Source organism: Heterodontus francisci, chromosome 4 (genome assembly GCF_036365525.1).
Source record: "Heterodontus francisci isolate sHetFra1 chromosome 4, sHetFra1.hap1, whole genome shotgun sequence".
Taxonomy (NCBI): Eukaryota; Metazoa; Chordata; class Chondrichthyes; order Heterodontiformes; family Heterodontidae; genus Heterodontus; species Heterodontus francisci.
The window spans coordinates 87,784,718-87,811,952 of record NC_090374.1 but is presented as its reverse complement, the minus strand read 5'-3'; the positions used below and the strand labels follow the sequence as shown (position 1 = coordinate 87,811,952).

Below are 27,235 nucleotides of genomic sequence, written 5' to 3'. Positions count from 1 at the left end.
TCAGGGAAATGTCCAGATAAGCTTGAAAAAAAACTCTGCTGTTCTAAATGGAAAGACCGACAAATCAACCTGTATTGGGGCCCCAAGATGGCAGACCTGACCTATTTCACAAAATAATTGCCTACCTTCATTCATCCTAAAGAGGGCCTTTCTGCAGCATCCAATTGTTTCTTAAATGATTCCTGTATTTTGGCCTTCACTACTGGAAGTCCATTCCTTGTAAGAATCACTGTATAAGTGAAGAACTTCCTGACGATATCTGTTTATTAGCTTATGCTTGTGGTCCCCATGCCCCACTCATGCAATTTAATTTGCTTGGATTTACACATTCCTCATTAACAATATTACATACTTTTATATCATCTGTTAGATACCCCCTTTCAAGGCTGACAAGCTTCTCCAACCTTTCTTCGTAACTCAGAGCCCTAACACTCGATCAACCTTGTGAGTGTTGTCTCCACTGCGTGCAGCAGTCAAGTGATCAAAACTGAATGCAGTACTCAAGATGTGGTCTGATCAGAACACAGCATAGCTTTGATTAGGCCACTTTGCAGCCTTCCGGACTCAACAGGGTTCAACGATTTCAAATCCTGTGATTTTTGGACAGTATTAAATCATTCCTGCTTTCCATCCCATCACAGACCTTCCCCTTTTAGTTCCCTCCTCTCATCACCTCGTTCCCGCACCCGTACTTGGTTAAAGCCAGTTACATCTGTAATATTTCCAGTTCTGATGAAAGAACTAAGTCCCTGTAGGAACGGTGGGACCATTTTTGGATCGGGAATCCATTTAATTTGTTGTGGCTTTTTCCCAGAGCAATGTAATTATCAGCCTGCCTCCAGGTTGCCCAAGCGATCGTGGGGGGAGCCGGAATGGCACACCTAAAAAATCAATTAATGATCTCTATTTAAAGGGAGCCCAGCATCAATCACAATGGCCACAGCGATTGCAGCATTCAGGATATCTGTGGGAAGGAGAAAAGACCTGCAGAATGATGAAGCATGTGACAAGGCTACCACCACCACCCTCTACATCCCTCAATTTCTCAGATGCATCCCTGAATTGATGCACTGAGGGCACAAAGAGACCCTCTTCCCTCCTCAGGACAGCAGAAGACAGCCAGTCAGCATCATCAAGCAGGGATGGCTGAAAGCCGCAGAGGCTGTCAGCAGCTGAAGTGTGGTACTGAGGACCTGGATCCAGTGCCGGAAAAGGTTTTATGATGTCATGAGGTCAGGCAAAATGAGCATCCTGCATCTCTCAGCTGGCAGCCATCACTCTCTCACCTCCCTAGCATTCTCCTGCACAGTACTTCTCTGACTGACACACCATGCTGTCACACACATTACTTTCTTTCCAGCATCATCCTCAAATCTCCATCTCATCAACACTCAAACTCACTCACAACTTACTGCCCACCCGTACCTATCCCTCACAGTCGCACTTCTCAAATGTTCATCTTCCATCCTCAGCAAGCTATTCACTTCCCACACTCCTAACTCTATGCGTTTTTGGTTTTCTCATTGCAGAAACATAGTGCCCAAACTCCAGGGAAAGGCAGAGAATCATGGATGGAGCTGCAGCCATGGCCATCCTGACTGCGATAAAGGAGGAAGCCTTGGAGATCGGCAGGGTGGCACCAGTAAAGGCCATTGTTGATGGAGAGACTGGGCGGCCAAGAGACCTGATGACATAAGATATCACACTGCCACTTGGTACTTACCTGTCACTCATGTTGAATCAATAACACATTAAATCTCATGATCTGCCCTTTGCTAACTTAGAATGCTATTTCACCTATGTACATCACTAACTCATGTCTTTCATCTCCCGTAGGTGCATTGACAGTTCCAATGGAGATGAGGGAAGAGCCCAAGGAGTCCTCAGAGGAGAACTAGCACTCTGAGGATGCACCATCACATGATTCATGCATACCTTCCACCAGCGCAGATACACACCCCTTGGTGGGTCCAGCATCTTAGATAGGATGGCACATGGTGAGGTACTCATCACATGTGTGCAGGAGTCAGTGCTGGAGAAAGGGACAGCAGTGGACAGTCCCTACTGGAGGGTGCAGGACACTCCAAGCTCAGCTGGACACAGATGCTGAGCCTTGGAGGTCATCCACTAAAATGGTACTTGTGGAGCAGCAACAGAAAATGTGCGTTTCCAGAGGCAGTGTGCAGCCTTGGACAGAAAATGGAGGAGTCCGTCTCCAGCATGAGTGCCACAAGGTCTCAAGCATTTGCACTGATGATCATCTCCATTGGCAGAGTGGTCATAGTCATAGAGTGATACAGCACTGAAACAGGCCCATCGGCCCACCGAGTCCGTGCCGACCAACAACCACCCATTTATATTAATCCTACATTAATCCCATTTTTCCCTCTCACATCCCCATCTTTCCTCAACTCTCCTACCACCTACCTACACCAAACATCATAGACATCATGAGAATCAGATGCGGCAGGCCAGCAAGTGCATCCTGGCCCACACCTAACGCCTGAACACTACGTTGCATAAACTGATAGCCGTCAATCAAAGCCTCACCTGGGTGGCTGAATGCCACACTGACATGCAGCCAAGTGCTCTCCTGCTCCTGATTAGTAGGAAAGTGCAACTGAGGCCTCAGCAGAAAGATGGAGAAAGGGCACTTGGCAGTGGGGGCTCTTCTCAAGGCACCCCCACTTCTCAGCCCTTGCCCCACCCCCACCACCAACCTCCTACTTCTCTGCCCTTGACACACCTCTCACTGCCATCCTTGCTGCACCAAAAGGCACACACACTGCACCCTACCCCAATGACCGCCCCTGCACAGATGCAGGTGGGACAGTCACTGGCTGGGCCCTCGCAGCCTTCAAAACCCAGAAGAAGTCTGCCACAGACTCAGAGCAGGAGAACGATCAGCCTGCCTCTAGCTCTGTCAAAGCCACAGGGAAGTAATATTACAATAGAAAGCTGCAAGAAAATCATCTTAGTTGCACAAAGGGATTTACTTGGGTACTTATTATAGTATTACCATTCCACTGATCCTCTTTATTCGAATGAAAGAACGAGTTAATGTGAACTACTCATTGTCATAGCCTCTACTTTGTTACAGCCCCCATTGACATTGGTCAGTTTCATTTGGGTGAATAGAATGAGCAGCCTTGATGAGGAGGAAAGGCTGGGTGACTATAGAGAGGAGGCTTGGTGGAGGGGACAGAGGCATGGTTGCACAGGGGTCTTGATGGAAAGCTTTCCAAGTGAAATGTGCGTGGATGAGTACATCGCAGGCTTCTCTGGATACCTGGTGCAGTCTTGCATTATGTTCTTGCGGTGGTCACAGACCAGCTGCATGTTAAGGGAGTGGAAGTCTTTCAATTAACAAAGGCACCTGGCTATTATGATGGTGCCTCGATTGCTACATGCAGTCTACGACACCCTGGACCTGCGGAAATCCTATAAGAGAAGCAAAGCTGACAGCCCGCTGGGTTTGACTAGACTAATCCGTCTCAAGTGAATACAGGCATAGAAGGCATTGCTGACCAGTGTGATGCAGTTGTAGCCTGCAGATTGCACAATCCTGCAGATGTCACCAGCTGATTCCTAGAAGGACCCAAATGCAAAAAGAATTAAAGACTATGGTCACCTTGACAGCCACAGGCAACCCGTGGCCACCTACTCCTCTTGGACAGAGGTCTGCTTCCAAAAGGTTGCAGATGTCTGCGACTATCTGTCATGAGAACCCAAGCCTTCTGAAGCACAGTTGTTCAGAAAAGTCAAGGAAGCTGACCCTTGGCCTTTGTATGAATAAAGATTTGTGCTGTTGTTTGACTAAATTTTTGACCAGCATGCTTTGGTGAGGCCAAGCGATTTTTGCAAAGTAAAAGCTGCTGAATGCTCTGAGCTCTAAAATGCTCCCTGGAATGTGAAAGCTAATCAGTGTATAGACTTGAATGAAACACTTTGTTTCAACAGTCTGATACTAGATAGACATTATGACTGAGATGAGGAGGAATTTCTTCACTTAGCGGGTGGCGAATCTGTGGAATTCTCTACCCCAGAGGGCTGTGGAGGCTCAGCCATTGAGTAAGTTCAAGACAGAGATCGACAGGTTTCTAGATATTAAAGAGATATCAAGGGATATGGGGATACTGCAGGAAAATGGCATTGAGGTAGACGATCAGCCATGGTCTTGCTGAATGGCACAGCAAGCTCAAGGGGCCCAATGGCCTACTCCTCCTCCTATTTCCTATGTACCTAGATGAATCTAGGCATTTATGCTGTAGGCATAAATAACTGCTAACAGGCAAATACGAACAATAAAGTCACTGCAAGTAGGTTTGAAAGTGGAAGATGGTATTCAAGGGAGTTATGGAACTGGTTATGGGAAACAGAAGAAATAAGGAAAGCAGTCCTGAGCATGCGATACTTGCAAAGGCTATAGCAGACTATGAAAGGTGGAAAGTAACTTAAAGGCAGACTTTTAATCTATGGTTAAGACAAAGAACTCAACATTTCATTGGATATTTTGTATTAAGGGGAACCTTTACAGGATAATAAAAAAAAAAAATAAGGTCCTGTCAATATAACACTCAGGTCTACCACTGAAAAAGGGGTATAAAAGACAGCGGCTAAAAGACATCAGCACCAGATGGAATCAAGTGGCCTGGCCACTCACCCAGAACTGAAGTTCGCCAAGAAACAACCAAGTCATTTGTCTCAGTTGGATCATATGCATCCTTTGTGACGTTATTGTGAAAGTATTGGTGTGAGATTCTGTGCATGTAAACTCTGATTTTGAATCTGCTTAAGTAAACTTACCTCTAATTGGAACTCGTGACAGTGATTCATCAAGATCTCATAATTTTCAGGTTCGGATTTAATGAGGTGATGTCTCAGGAGCGAAGCTTTACACTACAGACCCTATGCTGAAGGTATCGCCTCCTTCTTGATGCAGCCCTGTGCCCACCCCACTGTTCATGCAGCTGTAAGTGGCTGTGGAGCAGGTAGCTGCTGCTGGAGTTGCTGCCCTTGTTGCTGTGGCTGCTGGGCAGGAACAAAGTGCAACTCCTCCTCAGAGATCCAAGCAACTGCAGACTATGTAGCCCCCCATGATGCAAGGAGATTTCACAGGCAAGAAGTTGAGAATGACTTCAGTGGAATCCAAGTTATTTGATAGTAGCTGACAAAGTTGCTGATCACAAAGAAATCAGTGAATTTAGGCCAGAAGAACTGCTCCTGTCAGCACTAGCCTTTCACTATGGCTAACCACAGGCCTGCCAATTTCAGCCTTTTATACTACTGCTATTAGGTCAGTTTCACTGAAAAATGTACTTGCCTTCTCCAACCTGGCAAGGTGCAGAACATGGGATCCATGCACTGGATAGGAAAGAACAAATCCAGGGTTAAAGAGGCTCTCAATTGTCTTTTTAAGCGGCTTCCCCGCTGGCCCCATAACCCACCCCAGGGAAAACCAGAAAGAGAGTCCAGATCCCAACCCAACATTAATTTCAGGGGATTTAACTCACACGCACCAACACCTGCCTCCTCTTGGCTGGGAAAATTCCCCCCTAACCCCCGCAAGTATTAACTCGGTTTCCCTCTCTACAAATGCTGCCTAGCCTACTGAATATTTCCAGCATTTTCAGCATCCGGAGTATTTTGCCTGTTCTATTTGCCTTGTGATTGATACGCTGCATTGATTGTGTTTTATAGTCATGCTTAGCTTTTGCAGGACTATTCAAGCAGCATATATTGCCAATTGTTCCACCTTTTGTTCGGTATTTTACACTGTTCCATATTAAATTTCATCTGCCATTTTCTAGCCATTTCAATTTGTTTAACTCCTTTTGTAATTTTAGTGCTGACTCCAATTCCCCACCTGGTTTGGGATCATCTGCAAATTTGATTCATTTTCATGAAGTTTCTAAATGCAAATCATTCATGTCAATGAAAAAGGATAACCCCTGCTGCCCACCACCCTTCCAACATGTCCAACAAGTAACCATTATTTTCTACTAATCAGCAATTTCTTATCCATTCCCATGTCAAATGCAATCCCCTCACTGACCTTCATTGCCATCTCCTCAAAAAATAAGACAAAACTTTCCCTTAACAAATCCATGCTGACAGTCTTTCAAAATAGTGATTAAAACTGCCCCTAAGGATTTTTCCACCTAGATTAGGCTGACTGACCTGTAATTATTCAGTCTATTCCTTTCCCCCTTTTTAAACAATGATACGTTAGCAGTCCTCCAGTTCTCTGGCACTACGCCTGTAGCCAGGGAGGATTGGTAAATGGTGGTCAGGTCCTCTGCTATTTCCTCTCTTACTTCTCATAACAGTCTGGGATAGATTTCATCCAGGCGTGGCAATTTATCGGCTTTCAAAGATGCTAAACTCCTTAATATTTCCTCTCTCACTATGTTTATTCCATCCTCCTCCTTAACTACAATGTCTGCTTCATCACCCTCTTTTGTGAAGGCAGGTGCCAATTATTCATTAAGAGCCATACCCAGATCTTCCACCTCCACAAACAGGTTCCTTTTTTGGTCTCGAGCAGGCCATACTCTTTCCTTAGTTATTCTCTTATGTATTTATAAAACATATGTAGCATAAGCTAGTTTTTTTTTTAAATAGTTCAAGTATCCAACATACCAATGCATGGGTCCATGGTCAATGCAAGTTCAGTTTCTTACCAAATTCATGGAGTCCAATTCTCAGCTATGTCCCGAGAAGATATCAAGCAGAAGCCTACCTCTTCTACAACAGAAAAGGAGAGCAAACCACTCATCTCTAGTCAATTTGAAGTACTTCCTACTAAATGATATATGACTGTAAAATTGCCTGAAGCCATCAGAGACCAGAGATTACCCTTAAAATTAAAGGCAGGTTAGTGATGTAAACCAATAACCTGACATGCTCATACCCATCAAGAAGACTGCTTTATGATTATGCTTCACTAGTGATTGAAAGTGTTTTATTTTGTTCCTTTATTTTTCCTTTGATGAACTATTTTGCAACAGTCTCTAAGTTCATGATATACAGTTAGAACAGTCCCGAGAGGATAAAATAGGTAAATAAATTACAGAAAAATCATGAACAAGTTTTGCAAAAAAGAGTATGGTACTAGAAATGAAAGAGTACAAGAAGAAGAGATAAATAAATTAGTCAATATAGCTATAAACATATGAGTAGTACTGCTATGTCCAGACTGGCCAAGAGTGTGGGAAAATGGCGCACTGACACGGAACACAAAAGTCCGAGTGTATCAAGCCTGTGTCCTCAGTACCTTGCTCTACGGCAGCGAGGCCTGGACAACGTACGTCAGCCAAGAGTGACGTCTCAATTCATTCCATCTTCACTGCCTCCGGAGAATCCTTGGCATCAGGTGGCAGGACCGTATCTCCAACACTGAAGTCCTCGAGGCGGTCAACATCCCCAGCATATACACCCTACTAAGCCAGTGGCGCCCGAGATGCCTTGGCCATGTGAGCCGCATGGAAGATGGGAGGATCCCCAAGGACACATTGTATAGCGAGCTCATCACTGTTATCAGACCCACTGGCCGTCCTTGTCTCCGCTTTAAAGATGTCTGCAAACGCAACATGAAGTCCTGTGACATTGATCACAAGTCGTGGGAGTCAGTTGCCAGTGATCGCCAGAGCTGGCGGGCAAACAAAGGCGGGGCTAAAGCGTGGCGAGTCGAAGAGACTTAGCAGTTGGCAGGAAAAAAGTCAGAAGCGCAAGGAGAGAGCCAATTGCTTAACAGCCCTGTCAACCAATTTTATCTGCAGCACCTGTGGAAGAGTCTGCCACTCTAGAATTGGCCTTTATAGCCACTCCAGGCGCTGCTTCACAAACCACTGACCACCTCCAGGCACTTACCCATTGTCTCTCGAGACAAGGAGGCCAAAGAAAGAAAGTACGGAAAAGAATAGGGGGACCCAGAAGTAGAAATGGCATCTGGTCCCGATAACATCCTTGAATATAACAAGCTATGCCAGAGGGCTGGAGATTCGCCAATGTAACAACTATATCCAAGATGGGAAAACGGAATAAACTGGGGAACTATAGACCAACCAGCTTAACAGTGGAAGTGGGTAAGTTTGTAGAGATCACAATACAGGACAAAATTAATACTCGCTTAGAAACATTTGGATTAGTCAAGGATAGCCAGCAGAGTTCCATAAGAGATTAGCATGTTTGGAAAATTTAGGGTTCTTTGCTGTTAAAGAAAGTGCAGTGGATGTTAAATATGAAGATTTTTGAAAAGTAGCTGATAAATGTCCCAAAATTTGACAGCCACTTTATCATTTTTCCTTATGGAAGGATTTTTGGTTTGAGTTACAATTAAATGTTGTGTTTTAAAACAGTGAATTGGAACAGGTGTATTTTTCAAAAAGCCACAAGTTGCAGGCACTGAGATCCATATTAGAGTCAGATAGGCTAGTGTGTGGAATGCCACAACTGATATCATCAACTGTCTTGTCCCATCAACTGGGGGGATGCACTGCATTAACTGAGGAAAAACATGCAATATTCTTTTTAAATCCACCAACCCAAGCGAGAAGTTGCCCGTTGTATTATTAGAAATTATTAGAATCAATTCTGAGGGACAGGATAAACTGCCACTTAGAAAGGCACAGATTAATCAGGGATCGTCAGCATGGATTTGTTCAGGGAAGGTAATGTCTTATTAACTTGAGTTTTTTGAGTAAGTAACAAAGAAGATTGATGAGGGTAGTGCAGTGGATGTGGTCTACATGGATTTTAGTAAGGCATTTAACAAGGTCCCGCATGGCAGACTGGTCAGTACAATGAAAGCCCATGGGATACAGGGGAATGTGGCAGGATGGATCCAAAATCGGCTCAGTGACAGGAAACAAAGGGTAGTGATCGAAAGATGTTTTTGCGAATGGAAAGCTGTTTCCAGTGGTGTTCCACAGGGCTCAGTGTTGGGCCCCTTGCTGTTTGTGGTATATAGTAATGACTTGGACTTAAATGTGGGAGGCATGATTGGGAAATTTGCTGATGACACAAAAATTGGCTGTGTAGTTGATAGTGAAAAGGATAGCTTTAGACTCCAGAATGAAATCAATGGTTTGGTTGAGTGGGCAGAAAAGTGGCAAATGGAACTCAATCTAGAGAAATGAGGGGTAATGCATTTGGGGAGGGCAAATAAAGCGAGGGACTACACAATAAAACAGGAGGATATTGAGAGGGCTAGAAGTGACAGACCTTGGAGTACATGTCCACAGGTCCCTGAAGGTGGCAGGGCAGGTAGATAGAGTGGTGAAGAAGGCATTTGGAATGTTTTCCTTTATTGGCCGAGGTATAGAATACAAAAGCAGGGATGTAATGCTGGAACTGTATAAAATGCTGGTTAGGCCACAGCTGGAGTATTGTGTACAGTTCTGGTCAGCACATTACAAGAAGAACATAATTGCTCTGGAGAGAGCAGAGGAGATTTACAAGAATGTTGCCAGGGCTTGAAAGTTGCAGCTATGAGGAAAGATTGGATAGGCTAGGGCTGTTTTCCTTAGAACAGAGGAGGCTGAGAGGTGACTTAATTGAGGTGTACAAAAGTATGAGGGGCCAAGATAGAGTAGACAGGAAGGACCTGTTCCCCCTAGCGGAGAGGTCAATTGCCAAGGGGCATAGATTTAAGGTGATTGGTAGAAGGATTAGAGGGGACATTAGGAAAAACGTTTTCACTCAGGAGGGTGGTGGGTGTCTGGAATTCACTGCCAGAAATGGTGGTGGAGGCAGAACCCTTAATTCTTTTAAAAGGTACCTGGACATGCACCTGAAGTGCTGTAACCTGCAAGGCTATGGACAGGTGCTGGAAGGTGGGATTAGATTGAGCGGCTAGTTTTTTCGGTCAGCACGGACACGATAGGCTGAATGGCTTCCTTCCGTGCTGTAATTTTTCTATTGTTAAGTTGACTGGAAAATTCCTGATATAAATCATTAAGCTGTTTTATTGCACAGATGGCAAGTGAACATTAGCATGTGAACATATAACAGTCAAAACAAATTCCATTTTAATTAAATCCCATTTCTCTCCTAGAAAAAAATAATTATTCACCCTCTCACTTTTGTGTATTGACTTATTTCTTGTTGGCATTACCTCTAAGACTTCTAACTGCAAAAACTGACCTCCTATATTTTTAGCTTTCAACTCCAGAACTTGGGTGAACACTCAAATAAGAGTTTCTTAAACTGTGCCACATGTCACACCATCCAGTTTGTCTATGTCCACAGCCAGCTGGAGGGCTGTGACACAGACTCCCTCCCTGGTCAATGATGCACCATATAAAACAAGTTACTTCTGCTCCCCAACGCCCCTTACCAGTCCGCCTCCCCACGCAGAATATAGACAGATTAATAACTCAGGCAGATAAATGTCAGAGGGAAATGTAATGTGAAGAAGCAACAGATAATCCACTTTCAGAGCAGAATAAAAAGAAATACACAAAATAATAGAACTTTAAAAGTAGACAGCAGAGAGACTCAGCAGTTCAGATACATTTAAAACTAAGTGGGCAAGTTGATAAAGCTGTAACCAAATGAGACTAGACAAACTGTGTCTCATTTCCCTAAAAGAGATCAATAGGACATCTTATAAGTGGCCAAAAGCGGAAAATTGCCAATATGGGTCTTGTCCACAAAAAGCAGGAAAAAGCCAATCCGGCCAATAACCAATCCATCAGTATACTCTCAATCGCCACCAAAGGAAGATGGTTGGGTTGTTGGAGGTCAATCATCTCAGCTCCAGGACATCACTGCAGGAGTTCTTCACGGTAGTGTCCTAGGCCCAACCATCTTCAGCTGCTTCATCAATGACAATCCTTCAATCATAAGGTAAGAAATGCGGATGCTCGCTGATGATTACACAATGTTCAGCACCATTCGCAACTCCTCAGATACTGAAGCAGTCTGTGTAGAAATGCAGCAAGACCTGGACAATATCCAGGCTTGGGCTGATAAGTGACAAGTAAGATTCACGCCACACAAATGCTAGGCAATGACCATCTCCAACAAGAGAGATTCCAACCATCTCCTCTCGACATTCAGCAGCATTACGATCGCTGAATCCCCTGCTATCAACGTCCTAGTAGTTACCATTGACCAGAACTGAACTGCAGTAGCCATATAAATACCGTGGCTACAAGAGCAGGTCAGAGACTAGGAATCCTGCAGTGAGTAACTCACCTCCTGACTCCCCAAAGCCTGTCCACCATCTACAAGGCATAAGTTAGGAGTGTGATGGAATACTCTCCACTTGCCTGGATTGATGCAGCTCCAACAACACTCAAGAAGCTCGACACCATCCAAGACAAAGCATCCCGCTTGATTGGCACCCCATCCACAAACATTAATTCCCTCCACTACTGACCCACAGTGGCAGCAGTGTGTACCAAGTGCAAGATGCAGTGCAGCAACGCACCAAGGCTCCGTCAACAGCACCTTCCACAGCCGAGACCTCCAAAGCCTATAAGAATTAGGGCAGCAGGCGCACGGGAACACCACCTGCAAGTTCCCCTCTTAGTCATACACCATCCTGACTTAGAAATACATAATTTTTCCTTCACTCTCACTGAGTCAAAATCCTGAAACTGTTGCCTAACACTACTGTTGGTGTAGTTACACCACAGACTGTAATAATTCAAGGCCACCACCACCTTCTCAAGGGCAATTTGGGATGAGCAATAAATGCTGGCCTTGCCGGTAACACCCACATCCCACGAAAGGATAAAAAGAAAAGACTTGCATTTACATAGTGCCTTTCATGACCACCGAACTTCTCCAAGTGCTTTACAGCTGGTGAAGTACTTTTTGAAGAAAAGTCGTCACTGTTGTAATGTAGGAAATGTGGCAGCCAATATGTGCACTGCAAATGCCCACAAACAGCGATGTGACAATGACCAGATGATGTTTTTCTGATGCTGATTGAAAGATAAATATCGGCCAGGATACCAGGAATAACTCCCCTGCTCTTCTTCGAAATAGTGCCATGAAATCTTTTCCATCCACCCAAGCAGGCAGCTGGAACCTCAGTTTAATGTCTCATCGAAAAACAGCACCTCCAACAGTGCAGTGCACCCTCTGGAGTACTGCACTGGAGTGTTAGCCTTGATTTTTGTGCTCAAGCACAAAGTGGGAATTGAACCCAGAGGCAAGATTGTTACCAACCGAGCCACGGCTGACGTGTGAAAAGAGAGAAAGCTTTTTATAACGAATATGGAAAAACTATTAACACTGAGGCCAGAAATTTAAAGACCAACAAAAGAACACAAAGATTAGGAGAATTTTTTATTAATGCAGAGCATTGTTAACACATGAAATATGCTACCATAAACAGTGGCAAAAGTAGAATCCATAAAATTGGAATTGGTTGTGTCCTTGTGTACTGTAAAACTTATAAAACAACGCCCAGATGAGCACTGGATTTTGAAACTGCTGCTGTTGTGACTCTTCAGTAACTTTCATCTCAATTAATACTCTCATATATTGTAATGCTTTTAGAAGGTATACTATTGCAAGCACAACAGGGACTTAAATTGCAAGAATCAGTACTCAAAGCCTCAACTGCATCTTAAGATCCAAACAGCACTACTGACAAGTATAACATATGTCACTATTTCGTTTCTATATCCAGTTTGTTTCTTTATTCTTCGGGACTTTAGAAAATGCTGCAGCTCACTTGGAATTTCCTTCAGAGCATTTTTTTCTTTCAGAGAGACTTTGGGAGAAAAGAAATCCAGAAATGTTGAATCAGAGGCAAAAGAAATCCCTCCCCACCAAGAACAACCTGATTTTTTTTTTAAACAGCAATCACATTTCTTTAATACTGATGTTGGAGAATCTTGAGATCGAAACGTGAGTATTGCAAAGGATCCTAGTGAAAAATGGACATACATCACTATATATTTGACTTGTTATAGTGGTGATCGTTGGTTCAGAATTCAAGTTTTATATACATTTTGCCACTTTGGCTAGACAATATTTTGAACACTCCTTAGTTCTTTTGTGTTCATTTGTTGAATATTGTTCACCATATGTATTGGAAAAGGAAAGAATGCACTGTCAGAAGATTGCCTAGTTTACCATTGCCACCAGAGAAACAAATGATGAATGATCTTTTATAATGAGTTTGCAATTTACCAGACAGATAATGTAGATGTATACAGAATAGCTTACATCAGCGTGGGGGGTAATGAACATTATGTCATGAAAGAAAATACCATTGGCTCATACTATTATTACATTTAAGTGAGGTTTAATCTCATAGGAACATAGGAAATAGGAGCAGGAGTAGGCCATTCAGCCCCTCTAGCCTGCTCGACCATTCAAGTAGATCATAGCTGATCTTCTACCACAACACCATTTTTCCACACTTATGCCCATATCCCTTCCTATTTTTAAACGGAGTGTATCCTGACAACGCAGAGCATGCGCAGAGCGATTGAAGACAGCATCATTGCGTCTGAACATTTGCATGTTTGCCAGAATGGGTCCGTGCATACACCGCAACATCACCACATAATGACATCAGAGTATTGCTTCACCCCTCAATGGTCGTGATCACCACCTCCATCCCTTCCAACAATACCCTGCTCCCTCCCGTAATTGCCACCTCAATTGTGTCACTTCTCTTCCCCACTCCCGCCCACTTAATGCACCATTTTGTCTCTCCCGACTGCACACCGCTCATTTCCTGCCTCACCGTTAGCACCCCACTCACTAATCCTCCCAGCAGCTTCTCTAGGTGTAGAGGTGGGGAACGAGCAACAGGAGGGAAGGGTAAGCAGACGGGCACGACCGGATGAAATGACGAAAGTGGGAAACAAAAGCAGCGATCGCAGGAGGGAATGGGGTACTGTTGCAGAGATGGAGATGGTGACCATTGAGGGTTGAGAGGGTGTGGGTTCAATTCGTTTTTGTGTTAAATTGAGCATAGTCATCTTTATTACTGGCAGCTACCTGAGACGTCACAGACAGTGACGTGACAGTCTATGAGGCTGCATTTGCTTTTGTGCCAGTACTGCGCTACCTAGTAGTTCCGTTGTCAGCAAACGCAGCCTATTTTTAATATCTAGAAATCTATCGATCTCTGTCTTGAATATACTGAATGACTCAGCCTCCACAGTCCTCTGGGGTACATAATTCCAAAAGATACTCCACCCTCTAAGTGAAGGAATTCCTCCTCATCTCAGTCCTAAATGGTCTACCTCTTATTTTGAGACTGTGTCCCCTGGTTCTCGAACCTCCAGCCAGGGAAACACCCCTTCTGCATCTGCCCTGTCGAGGCCTTAAGAATTTTGTGTGCTTCAACCAGATCACCTCTCAGAGAACATAGGCCCAGTCTCCTCAATCCCTCCTCATAGGTCAATCGCGCCATCCCAAGGATTAGTCTAGTGAACCTTTGTTGCACTCCCTCTATGGCAAGTATATCCTTCCTTTGGTAAGGAGATCAAAACTGTACACAAAACTCCAGGTGTGGTCTCATCAAGGCATGAAACCAAGGTATCTTTCTACAAAGTAGAAATTTATTTCCATGCAATCAGATAACCTAAGACCAAGCAATAACACATGCAAGAAAAATCTGTTCTTACCAGAGCTAAGAATATTTTGTCCATCAGATCCATGATATTTTATTTTGGTTGGAGGGGCACTGTGTCCCATACGGCATCGTAAAAGGCGACCTCCACCTTCTGGAGCATCAAAAATCCAGACCTGGACATGAAACAGAATACAGTTATAGTCATTTTAAAAAAAAGGTGAATTACTCTTAAGCACGGCTTTCCCCCACCAAAAGTATTTTCCAACTCGGACCTGTTCTATCATCTCCTGGCTATTACTCAGGTCAAAGAGTGTCCAGGTCATGTGGGTTCTTGCGATTAATAGCTTCCTGTATAATACATTCTAATATTGCGGCTAGGATCATATTTTCACACCTACTGCACGCATTATAGATTTTCTAATTTCTCCTTGGTAAATTGAGACCATCCTTAACAACTGCATTTGTCAATGTACACATTTCCTTTTTTTGACTACAAAGTTCTTGGCTCTTGGTTCAATTTGTTTTGTTCACCTAATGGTCTCTCATCCTTGCCCACAGGTTTCACCTCATCCACACTCAGACCAGATACTGACCTAACTATAGGGAGTCAGCCTGCGAGTCAAACAGTTGTGGGTTTACTCCAGAGACTTCAGCACATAACCTAGGCTGACATTTAGTGTCAGGCTGCTTCACTGCCAGGAGTGCTGTCTTTCTGATAAATGTTAAACCAGGCCCTATCTATCTTCTCAGATGAATATAAAAGTTTCCATAGTACTCTCTGAATTAAGAGCAGGGGAGTTCTCACCAGTTCTTGGTCAACATTTCATCCCAGATCAAGTGGTAATTTATCTCACTGTTGGCAGGACCTTGCTCTGCACAAATTAACTGCTGCATCTGTCTACAATCGTGACTACACTTCAAAGATACTTAATTGGTTGTGATGTGCTTTTAAACCTCTAGATGTGTAAAGATATGATACAAATGGAAGTCCTTTCTTTAATCTCCTCTTTTTTTCTATTGTCTATTGTTGTCTATTTGTCCCTTCCCTGCTTTATTAGTTTTAATTCTCCCCCACTGCCTTACTTATACATTCTGTATAGACAGTGGTAGCAGTCTTAATTCATAGCAAAGCCAGTCCTTCCACTGTTTCTAGAATTTGTACCAATGTCCTAGGAATCAGAAACTCTTCCTGTGGCATAGTGGCGCAGTGGTTAGCACCACAGCCTCGCAGCTCCAGCGACCCGGGTTCAATTCTGGGTACTGCCTGTGTGGAGTTTGCAAGTTCTCCCTGTGTCTGCGTGGGTTTCCTCCCACATGCTAAAGACTTGCTGGTTGATAGGTTAATTGGCCATTATAAATTGCCCCTAGTATAGGTAGGTGGTAGGGAAATATAGGGACAGATGGGGATGTGGTAGGAATATGGAATTAGCGTAGGATTAGTATAAATGGGTGGTTGATGGTATGCACAAACTCGGTGAGCCGAAGGGCCTGTTTCAGTGCTGTATCTCTAAAACTAAAACTAAATAATTTCTCTAGTCATGAATCAGCATACTTAATCTGTTCCTCACTGACTTCTTCAGCATAAGGCACCAAAAGTAATCATGAGACTACCACCCTTGAGGTCTTGCATTTCAATCCAAAACTTACTCCTAAAAGTGTCTCTGTAAGAACTGCATTCTATTTTTCCCTAAGTCATTGGTCCCTACATATTGCAACTTTAGGGAACTTGGTTGTGATCCCCCCCACAGTCAAATAACCTATCGGCACCCATCGCCAGGAATCAGACATAATAAAGGATACTTCCACAAGGTACTGGAGTGTCTAGCAATTGTGGAACCATATCCCAGGCAAAAGAAAAATCAATAAATTTGGGTCAGAAGTTATATGCACAGCTTTTTAAAAAAGGTTTAGGTATCCAAATCTTTAAATGTTTAAGTGCCTACTGATCAAGCTGCAAACAAATCAAATGAGATCCTAGGTTTAATAAATATGGGAACAGAGTACAAAAGCAAAGAGGTGATCTAAACGTCTACAAATCATTAGTCAGGTTACAGTTGGAATACAGTACCCACTTTGCCACCCTACGTTAGGATGACTGCTAAGTCCATGAGATGGTAAGAAGAGGTTCAATATGATACCAATATTAAGGGGCATTAGCTATGAAGATAAGTTAGAGAAAGTGGGCTGATTTTCAAATCAGGCAAAGAAGGTTAGGAAGAGATCGGCGAGAAGTATTCAAAATTTAGGAGCAGCTTTGACGAGGTAAATGGGGAAAAACTACTGACTATGGTTCACTGCAGGGTACCTAAAGGCCTTAAATTTAAGATCGACAGCAAACAAATGAAGGGAGAATTTAGGAGTTTTGTTTTAAAAAGTAGAGGAATGTTAGAACACAGAATGCCCTTGTGAAAGCAAAACCAATAACAGCTTTTAAAAGGGAAGTGGATAAATACTTGAAAAATGTAAGTAATTAAACAGCATCATGAAAGGACAGGGAAATGAGGCTAACTGGATTATTCAGAGCCAGCAGATGGGTAAAATGGCCTTATTCGGTGCTGTAAAATTCTATTGTACTATGAAGCATTGAAAGGAAAGAAAATTGAAGAAGGAAAAGTAGGTTACGCAACACTTGATCATTCTTTTTTCAAAGTTTGTTCCTGCAGTGTTGATTCAAACTTGACTGAATTTTTTGAGGAGGTGACTAGATGCGTAGATGAGGGTAAAGCAGTTGATGTAGTCTACATGGATTTCAGTAAGGCTTTTGATAAGGTCCCGTGTGGAAGATTGGTTAAGGTGGTAAGAGCCCATGGGATCCAGTGCAATTTGGCAAACTGGATCCAAAATTGGCTTCGTGGCAGGAGGCAGAGGGTAATGGTCGAGGGTTGTTTTTGCGAGTGGAAACCTGTGACCAGTGGTGTACCGCAGGGATCGGTGCCTGGACCCTTGCTGTTTGCAGTGTACATTAATGATTTAGACATGAATATAGGAGGTATGATCAGTAAGTTCGCAGATGACACGAAAATTGGTGGTGGCGTAAATAGTGAGGAGGAAAGCCTTAGATTCCAGGACGATATACATGGGCTGGTAAGATGGGCAGAGCAGTGGCAAATGGAATTTAAACTTGAGAAGTGTGAGGTGATGTATTTTGGGAGGACTAACAAGGCAAGGGAATATACAATGGATGGTAGGACCCCAGGAAGTACAGAGGGACCTTGGTGTACTTGTCCATTGATCACTGAAGGCAGCAGCACAGGTAGAGAATGTGGTTAGGAAGGCATATGGGATATTTGACTTTATTAGCTGAGGCATAGAATATAAGAGCGGGGAGGTTATGATAGAGCTGTATAAAACGCTAGCTAGGCCACAGCTGGAGGACTGTGTACAGTTTTGGGCACCACACTAAAGGAAGGATGTGACTGCACTGGAGAGTGTGCAGAGGAGATTCACCAGGATGTTGCCTGGGCTGAGGCTTTGAAGAGAGACTAGATAGGCTAGGGTTGTTTTCCTTAGAGCAGAGAAGGTTAAGGGGGGACATGATTGAGGTATACAAAATTATGAGGGGCATCGATAGGTTAGATAGGAAGAAACGTTTTCCCTTAGCAGAGGGGTTCAATAACCAGAGGGCATAGATTTAAGGTAAGGGGCAGGAGGTTTAGAGGGGATTTGAGGAAATTTTTTCACCCAGAGGGTGGTTGGAATCAGGAACGCACTGCCTGAAGGGGTGGTAGAGGCAGGAACCCTCATAACATTTAAGAAGAGCACTTGAAACGCCACAGCATACAAGGCTACAGGCCAAGTGCTGGAAAATGGGATTAAGATAGGTGCTTGATGGCCGGCACAGAAACGATGGGCCGAAGGGCCTGTTTCTGTGCTGGATAACTCTATGACTAAATACTGCAACATACTGTCTTTTCCTGCACAGTGCCACCCACAAGTTAGAGATGAGTAAAAGAAAATTACAGTACCACCTAATGGCCAAAGTAGAGTCTTACAACACCATAGCAAACCTTTCTACGGAGTTATAACAACAATTTCAATTTTAATGCTTTAATGCAAAAAGAGAGCAAGAAGTGTGGCTGGTGATAAAGCAAGGCCTGAGAGTGGGCGGAACAGTTGGAGATAAAGCAAGGCCCAAGAGCGGGCCCCTGGGAGAGCAGGCAGAACAGCTGGAGATAAAGCAAGGCCTGAGAGCGGGCCCCTGGGAGAGCAGGCAGAACAGCTGGAGATAAAGCAAGGCCTGAGAGCGGGACCATGGGACAGCAGGCGGAACAGCTGGAGATAAAGCAAGGCCTGAGAGCAGGCCCGAGGGAGAGTGGGTGGAACAGCTGGAGATAAAGCAAGGCCTGAGAGTGGGACCATGGGACAGCAGGCGGAACAGCTGGAGATAAAGCAAGGCCTGACAGCCGGCCCGTGGGAGCAGAGTCGGGAGCAGGTGCTCAAAAATCCAAAAAAAAAAATTAAGGAGTGACATCACAGGACAGCAGGAAGGTGATTGGTTGGTGAATACTGGAGTTTTATTTCTGCTCTTTAAGCTAGGGAAATGTGTCACGTTCTGAGTTAAGAATTTGTAACTTACTATTAATTTATGTAATAAACTAGAGAAACTAATTTTTTTTTATTCATTCATGGGATGTGGGTGTCACTGGCCAGGCCAGCATTTATTGCCCATCACTAATTTCCCTTGAGAAAGCTGTTCTGAGCTGCCTTCTTGAACCGCTGCAGTCCATGTGAGGTAGGTACACCCACAGTGCTGTTAGGAAGGGAGTTCCAGGATTTTTGACCTAGCGACAGTGAAGGAACGGCAATATAGTTCCAAGTCAGGATGGTGTGTGACTTGGACAGGAACTTGCAGGTGGTGATGTTCCCATGCATTTGCTGCTCTTGTCCTTCGAGGTGGTATAGGTCGTGGGTTTGGAAGGTGCTGTCTAAGGAGCCTTGGTGCGCTGCTGCAGTGCATCTTGTAGATGGTACACACTGCTGCCACTGTGCATCGATGGTGGAGGGAGTTGATGCTTGTGGATGGTGTGCCAATCAAGCGGGCTGCTTTGTTCTGGATGGTGTCAAGCTTCTCGAGTGTTGTTGGAGCTGCACCCTTCCATGCAAGTGGAGAGTATCCCATCACACTCCTGACTTGTGCCTTGTAAATGGTGGACAGGCTTTGGGGAGTCAGGAGGTGAGTTACTCGCCGCAGGATTCCAAGCCTCTGACCTGCTGTTGTAGCCACGGTATTTATATGGCTACTCCAGTTCAGTTTCTGGTCAATGATAGCCAGTAGGATGTTGATAGTGGGGGATTCAGCAATGGTAATGCCATTGAATGTCAAGGGAAGATGGTTAGATTCTCTCTTGTTGGAGATGGTCATTGCCTGGCACTTGTGTGGCGCAAATGTTACTTGCCACTTATCAGCCCAAGCCTGGATATTGTCCAGGTCTTTCTGCATTTCTACACGGACTGCTTCAGTATCTGAGGAGTCGCGAATGGTGCTGAACATGATTGCACAATCAGCGAACATCCCCACTTCTGACCTTATGATTGAAGGAAGGTCATTGATGAAGCAGCTGAAGATGGTTGGGCCTAAAACACTACCCTGAAGAACTCCTGCAGTGATGTACTGGAGCTGAAATGATTGACCTCCAACAACCACAACCATCTTCCTTTGTACTAGGTATGACTCCAACCAGCGGGGAGTTTTCCCCAATTCCCATTGACTCCAGTTTTGCTGGGGCTCCTTGATGCCATACTCGGTCAAATGCTGCCTTGATATCAAGGGCAGTCACTCTCACCTCACCTCTTGAGTTTAGCTCTTTTGTCCATGTTTGAGCCAAGGCTGGAATGAGGTCAGGAGCTGAGTGGCCCTGGCAGAACCCAAACTGGGTATCACTGAGCAGGTTATTGCTAAGCAAGTGCTGCTTGATGGTACTGTTGATGACACCTTCCATCACTTTACTGATGATTGAGAGTAGACTGATGGGGTGGTAATTGGCCGGATTGGACTTGTCCTGCTTTTTGTGTACAGGACATACCTGGGCAATTTTCCACATTGTCGGGTAGATACCAGTGTGTCGTAGCTATACTGGAACAGCTTGGCTAGGGGCGCAGCAAGTTCTGGAGCACAGGTGTTCAGTACTATTGCCGGAATATTGTCAGGACCCATAGCCTTTGCAGTATCCAGTGCCTTTAGTTGTTTCTTGATACCGCGCGGAGTGAATCGAATTGGCTGAAGTCTGGCATCTGTAATGCTGGGGACTTCAGGAGGAGGCCGAGATGGATCATCAACCCGTCACTTCTGGCTGAAGATTGTTGCAAATGTTTTTGCCTTATTTTTCACACTGATGTGCTGGGATCCCCCATCATTGAGGATGGGGATATTTGTGGAGCCACCTCCTCCAGTTGGTTGTTTAATTGTCCACCACCATTCACGACTGGATGTGGCAGGACTGCAGAGCTTAGATCTGATCTGTTGGGTATGGGATCGCTTAGCTCTGTCTATTGCATACTGCTTATGCAGTTTGGTATGCAAGTAGTCCTGTGTTGTAGCTTCACCAGGTTGACACCTCTTTTTAGGTATGCCTGGTGCTGCTCCTGGCATGCCCTCCTGCACTCTTCATTGAACCAGGGTTGGTCTCCTGGCTTGATGGTAATCGTAGAGTGGGGGGATATGCCGGGCCATGAGGTTACAGATTATGCTAGAGTACAATTCTGCTGCTGCTGATGGCCCACAGCACCTGATGGATGCCCAGTTTTTCATTGCTAGATCTGTTCGAAATCCATCCCATTTAACACGGTGATAGCGCCACACAACACGATGGACGGTATCCTCAATGTGAAGGCAGGACTTCGTCTCCACAAGGACTGTGCGGTGGTCACTCCTACCAATACAGTCATGGACAGAAGCATCTGTGCCAGGCAGATTGGTGAGGATGAGGTCAAGTATGTTTTTCCCTCGTGTTGGTTCCCCCAACACCTGCCGCAGACCCAGTCTAGCAGCTATGTCCTTTAGTACTCGTTCAGCTCGGTCAGTAGTGGGACATTGTCTGTAAGGTATGATTTCGTGAGTATGCCTATGTCTAGTAATCTAGAGAACTAAAATAAATGATTACTTATTTAGTTAAAATTATTCAGTTTAGATAAACATGGCAGGACAAGTGGTGTGCGATAACTGCAGCACATGCGAGTTTCTAGACAGCAATGAGATCCCTGGATACTTTGTTCGGGGAGGCAGTCACACCCCTCAGATTAAGCAGAACTCCAGAATTCGTTAGTGGTCATGGACAGGAGGGTGTAATGGACAGGAGAGTCAGGCAGGTATGGCAATCCAGGATTTAGTGATGGAAGAGCCTCGGCCCTTGTCTTTGGTATGAGGTAATTTCTGCCTATGTGAAGGAGAACAAGGACTGCAGGGTGGTTGAGCAAACTGACCACAGTACCATGGTGCAGAAGCCCATTCAAGTAAGGAAGTGAAAAGAAATGTAGTGAACAGAGACTGTTCTCTGCAGCCAAGACTGTCAGTTCCAAAGGTTATGTTAGCTGCCTTATGCTAGGGTTCAGGTCATTTCTTTCCAGCTGAAGAAAAACAAGGAGTGTGTGTGGGAGGACTTAGTTGTTGTAGTCCACATAGGCGCCAACAACATAGGTGGAAGAATGAGATCCTTAGAGGGAGTTTGAAGAACTGGGTTCTAAATTAATGAGATGAAGGGAAATAATTTCTGGATTACGAGCTGAGTCACATGCAAATTAGCATAGGGTCCAGCAGATTAAAGAATTAAACCTGTGGCTTAGTGTGGGAAGAAGGGCTTTCTATTCACGGGACACTGGCACCAGTACTGGGGAAAGAGGGAGCTCTTCTGTTTGGATGGGCTCCACTTAAATCAGGTTCAGATCAGATTCCTGGCAAATCATATAACTTTTTCTTAATTCATTCATGGGATGTGGGTATCGCTGGCTAGGACAGCATTTATTGCCCATCGCAAATTGCCCTTGAGAAGGTGGTGGTGAGCCGCCTCCTTGAACCTCCACAGTACACGTGGGGTAGGTACACCCACAGTGCTGTTAGGAAGGAAGTTCCAGGATTTTGACCCAGCGACAGTGAAGGAACGGCAATATAGTTCCAAGTCAGAATGGTGCGTGGCTTGGAGGGGAACTTGCAGATGGTGGTGTTTCACGCAACTGCTGCCCTTGCCCTTCTAGGTGGTAGAAGTCACGGGTTTGTAAGGTGCTGTCTCAGGAGTCTTGGTGCGTTGCTGCAGTGCATCTTGTAGTTGGTACACACTGCTGCCACGGTGCGTCAGTGGTGGAGGGAGTTAATGTTTGTGCATGGGGTGCCAAACAAGTGGGCTTTTTTGTCCTGGATGGTGCCAAGCTTCTTGAGTGTTGTTGGAGCTGTACCCTTCCAGGCAAGTGGAGAGTATTCCATCACACTCCTGACTTGTGCCTTGTAGATGGTGAATAGGCTTTGGGGAGTTAGGAGGGGAGTTACTCACCGCAGGATTCCTAGCCTCTGACCTGCTCTTGTAGCTATGGTATTTATATAGCTACTCCAGTTCAGCTTCTGGTCAATTCTAACCACCAGGATGTTGATGGTGGGTGATTCAGCGATCATAATGCCATTGAATGTCAAGGGGAGATGGTTAGATTCTCTCTCGTTGAAGATGGTCATTGCCTGGTACTTGTGTGGCGTGAATGTTACTTGCCACTTATCAGCCCAAACCTGGATATTGTCCAGGTCTTGCTGCATTTCTACACGAACTGCTTCAGTGTCTGAGGAGTCGTGAATGTGCTGAACATTGTGCAATCATCAGCAAGCATCCCCACTTCTGACCTTATGATATAGACAGGTTAAGTGAGTGGGCAACAAGGTGGCAGGTGGAGTATAATGTGGGGAAGTGTGAGGTTATTCACTTTGATGGCAAGAACAGAAAAGCAGAATATTTTTTAAAATGTGTGAAACTTCTAAATGATGATCAGACAGATTTGAGTGTACTCGTGCAAGGAACATAGTAAGTTAGCAAGGAGGTACAGCAAGCAATTAGGAAGGTAAATAGCATGTTGGCCTTTATTGCAAGGGAAATTGGAGTACAAGAGTAACTAAGTCTTGATACAATTGTATAGAGCTTTGCTGAGATCACACCAGGGAGTATGGTGTTCGATTATGGTCTCCATACCTAAGGAAGGATAGTCTTGCATTAAAGGCAGTACAGTAAAGGTTCACTAGTTTGGTTCCTGGGAAGAGAGGGTTGTCCTGTGATGAGAGGCTGAGTAAATTTATTTATTTATTTAGAGATACAGCACTGAAACAGGCCCTTCGGCCCACCAAGTCTGTGCCGACCAACAACCACCCATTTATACTAATCCTACATTAACCCCATATTCCCTACCACATCCCCACCATTCTCTTACCACCTACCAATACTAGGGGCAATTTACAATGGCCAATTTACCTATCAACCTGCAAGTCTTTGGCTCTGGGAGGAAACCGTAGCACCCGGCGGAAACCCACGCGGTCACAGGGAGAACTTGCAAACTCCGCACAGGCAATACCCAAAACTGAACCCAGGTCGCTGGAGCTGAGAGGCTGCGGTGCTAACCACTGCGCCACTATGCCACCTATAACTGGGCCTATAAACTCTGAAGTTAGAAGAATGAGTAGTGATCTAATTGAAATGTCCAAGAATCTGAAGGGGCTTGACAGGGTAGACTGAGAGAAGTTGTTTCCCCTGGCTGGGGAAATCTAGAACACTTGGGACTGCATCCCTTCTTCTAATCTGACCCCTTGCCGTGTCTTCCCAATAACCTCTAAACTTCCCATCTCTGACAGTGAACGATCTGTACTTGACAAAGGACACAGTTTTATCCCCTTATTTCCCCACCTCAATGAATTTCACGCTTGGCATGATGAGCTTTTCTTCTGTCACCTTCGCCTCTGGGCTCACTTCTTTGACCAGGAATCCTCCCCTCCGACCAGTGAACCCTTTCACCCACCTCCAGTATTCTCCTTCCACCTGGACCCCTCCCTCTGATCTGTTACCCACTCGATCTTTTCATTGAAAACTGATGGCGTGACATTGGCATCTCAAATTCTCCGCTCCCCTCACTCACTCTAACCTGTCTCCCTCCAACCTTGCTGCACTCTATTCTCTCAGATCTAACCCAACATTCATGACAAGGGTGGTGCTGTTGTTGTTTGGCAAACCAACTTCTACATTGCTGAGCACCAACTCTCAGTCACTTCTTCCTACTTCCACCTGGACCATGACCCCACCACTGAACATCAAGCTACTGTCCACAGGACGGTCACTGACCTCATCTCCTCTGGAAATCTTCCCACCTCATAGACCCACAACCCCAAACAGCCCGCTTGTACCTCCTTCCCAAAATCCACAAACAGGACTGTCCTGGTAGACCCATCGTTTCAGCCCGTTCCTGCTTCACCTTCTTCCTATCTTGACTCTACCTTTTTTCCCCTGGTCCAGTTTCCTCCCACCTATATCCGTTACTCTTCAGATGCCCTACGTCATTTGGACAATTTCCAGTTTCCCAGCCCTAACTGCCTCCTCTTCACTATGGAAATCCAATTTCTCGACATCGCCATCCCCCACCAGGACAGTCTGAGGGCTCACTGCTTCTTCCTTGAACAGAGGCCCAACCAGTCCCCATCCACCACCACTCTCCTCCGCCTGCCTGAACTTGTTCTCACATTGAACAACTTCTCCTTCAACTCCACTCACTTCCTTCAAATAAAAAGTGTTACTATGGGTACCCGCAGAGATCCTAGTTACACCTGTCTTTCTGTCGGGTATGTCGAACATTCCTTGTTCCACTCCTACTCAGGCCCCCTCCCGCAACTCTTTTTCCGGTTTATTGATGACTATCAGTGCATTTTCCTGCTCTCGTCCCGAACTGGAAAACTTCAACTTTGCTTCCAATTTCCACCCTTCTCTCACCTTCACATGGTCTATCTCCGACACTTCCTTTCCTCGACTTCTCTGTCCCCATCTCTGGGGATAGACTGTCCACCAATATTCATTATAAGCCCACTGACGCCCATGGCTACCTTGACTACACTTCCTTACACCTTGTTTCCTGTAAGGACTCCATTCCATTCTCCCAGTTTCTCAATCTCTGACGATCTTTTCTGATGATGCAACCTTCCACAACAGCGCTTCTGATATGTCTTCCTTCACCCTCAACCGAGGATTCCCCCCACTGTGGTTGACAGGGCCCTCAACCATGTCCAACCCATTTCCCACACGTCTTCCCTCACCCCTTCCCCTCCCTCCCAGAACTGCAACAGGATTCCCCTTGTTCTCACTTTCCACCCCTCCACATCTGAAGGATCATCCTCTGCTATTTCTGCCACCTCCAGCGTGATGCCACCACCAAAAACATCTTCTCTCCCGTCAGCATTTTGAAAGGATGGTTTCCTCCACAACACCCTCATCTTTCATTACCCCAGACACCTCAACCCTTCCCAAGGCACCCTCCCATGCAATCGCAGGAGGTGTAATACCAGCCCTCAACATCCAAGGCCCCAAACACTCCTTCCAGATGAAGCAGGGATTTATTTATACTGTATTCACTGCTCACAATGCAGTCGCCTCTACATTGGGTAGACCAAGCGCAGATTGGGTGACCGCTTTGCGGAACACCTCCACTCCGTCCACAAGCATGACAGAGCTTCTGGTTGCTTGCCATTTCAATTCACCACCTTGCTCTCGTGCCCACGTTTCTGTCTTTGGCCTGCTGTAGTGTTCCTGTGAACATCAATGCAAGCTCGACAAACAGCACCTCATCTTTCAATTAGGCACTTTACAGCCTTACGGACTCAACACTGACTTCAACAATTTCAGAGCATGACTTGCCATTTTTTTAATTATTATTTTGTTTTATATTTTAACCATGTGCCTGCCTTAAACTTGTTTTTTCATTATTGTGCTTTTGGACAGAACTGTTCATTATTCTACCATTAACACTCTCTCTGGACTAATGCTTTGTCTTTCACCTCAAGCAATAGCACTTCCTTTGCCTTTTATCGCATGACATCTTTGTCATTTAATCTCTCTTTCCCTATCACATACCTTCCCTTTTGTTCTCTTCCCCCAACACTCCCCGCCCCGCTTCACTTGCTTAAAACCTTTTACATTTCTAACCTTTGCCATTTCTGATGAAAGGTCACAGACCTGAAAAGTTAACTCTGCTTCTCTCTCCACAGATGCTGCCAGATCTACTAAGTATTTCCAGCAGTTTGCTTTTATTTCACACTTGGGCACAGTCTCAGGATAAAAGGTTGATCATTTAGGGCAGAGAGGAGGAGAAATGTCTTCACTCAGAGGGTTGCACATCTTTGGAATTGTCTACCCCAGAGGGTTGTGGATGCTCCATCATTGAGTCTATTCAAGATTGAGATAGACAGATTTTTGGTCTCTCATAGAATTGAGGGATATGGGAACAGACAGAAAAGTGGAGTTAAGGCAGATGATCAGTGACAAACACACTGAATTATGGAGCAAACTCAAAGGGGCAGATAGTTTATTCCTGTTCCTTTTGTTCTTTTAAGTCTCAATACATGTTAGACAGGTGACCGAAAGGGGCAAAAAAAGATAGAAGACCAATTGCACAGAGGTGTAAATTAAGAGAATGGACTGAAATCTTGGTCAAAGATACATATTTTTGAAGTCATCGAGA

At 44.9% G+C, this 27,235-nt stretch overlaps 1 protein-coding gene across 2 annotated transcripts in view; it reads right to left on the bottom strand.

Annotated features, from left to right (window-relative positions):
- Window positions 1-27,235, bottom strand: part of wdr36 (WD repeat domain 36) — a 189,069-nt gene that overhangs the window by 86,756 nt on the left and 75,078 nt on the right. For both annotated transcript variants that reach the window (XM_068029813.1, XM_068029814.1), the window contains exon 9: window positions 14,607-14,727. In XM_068029813.1, coding sequence (XP_067885914.1) covers window positions 14,607-14,727 — 121 coding nt within the window. The remainder of the gene's footprint in view (window positions 1-14,606; window positions 14,728-27,235) is intronic.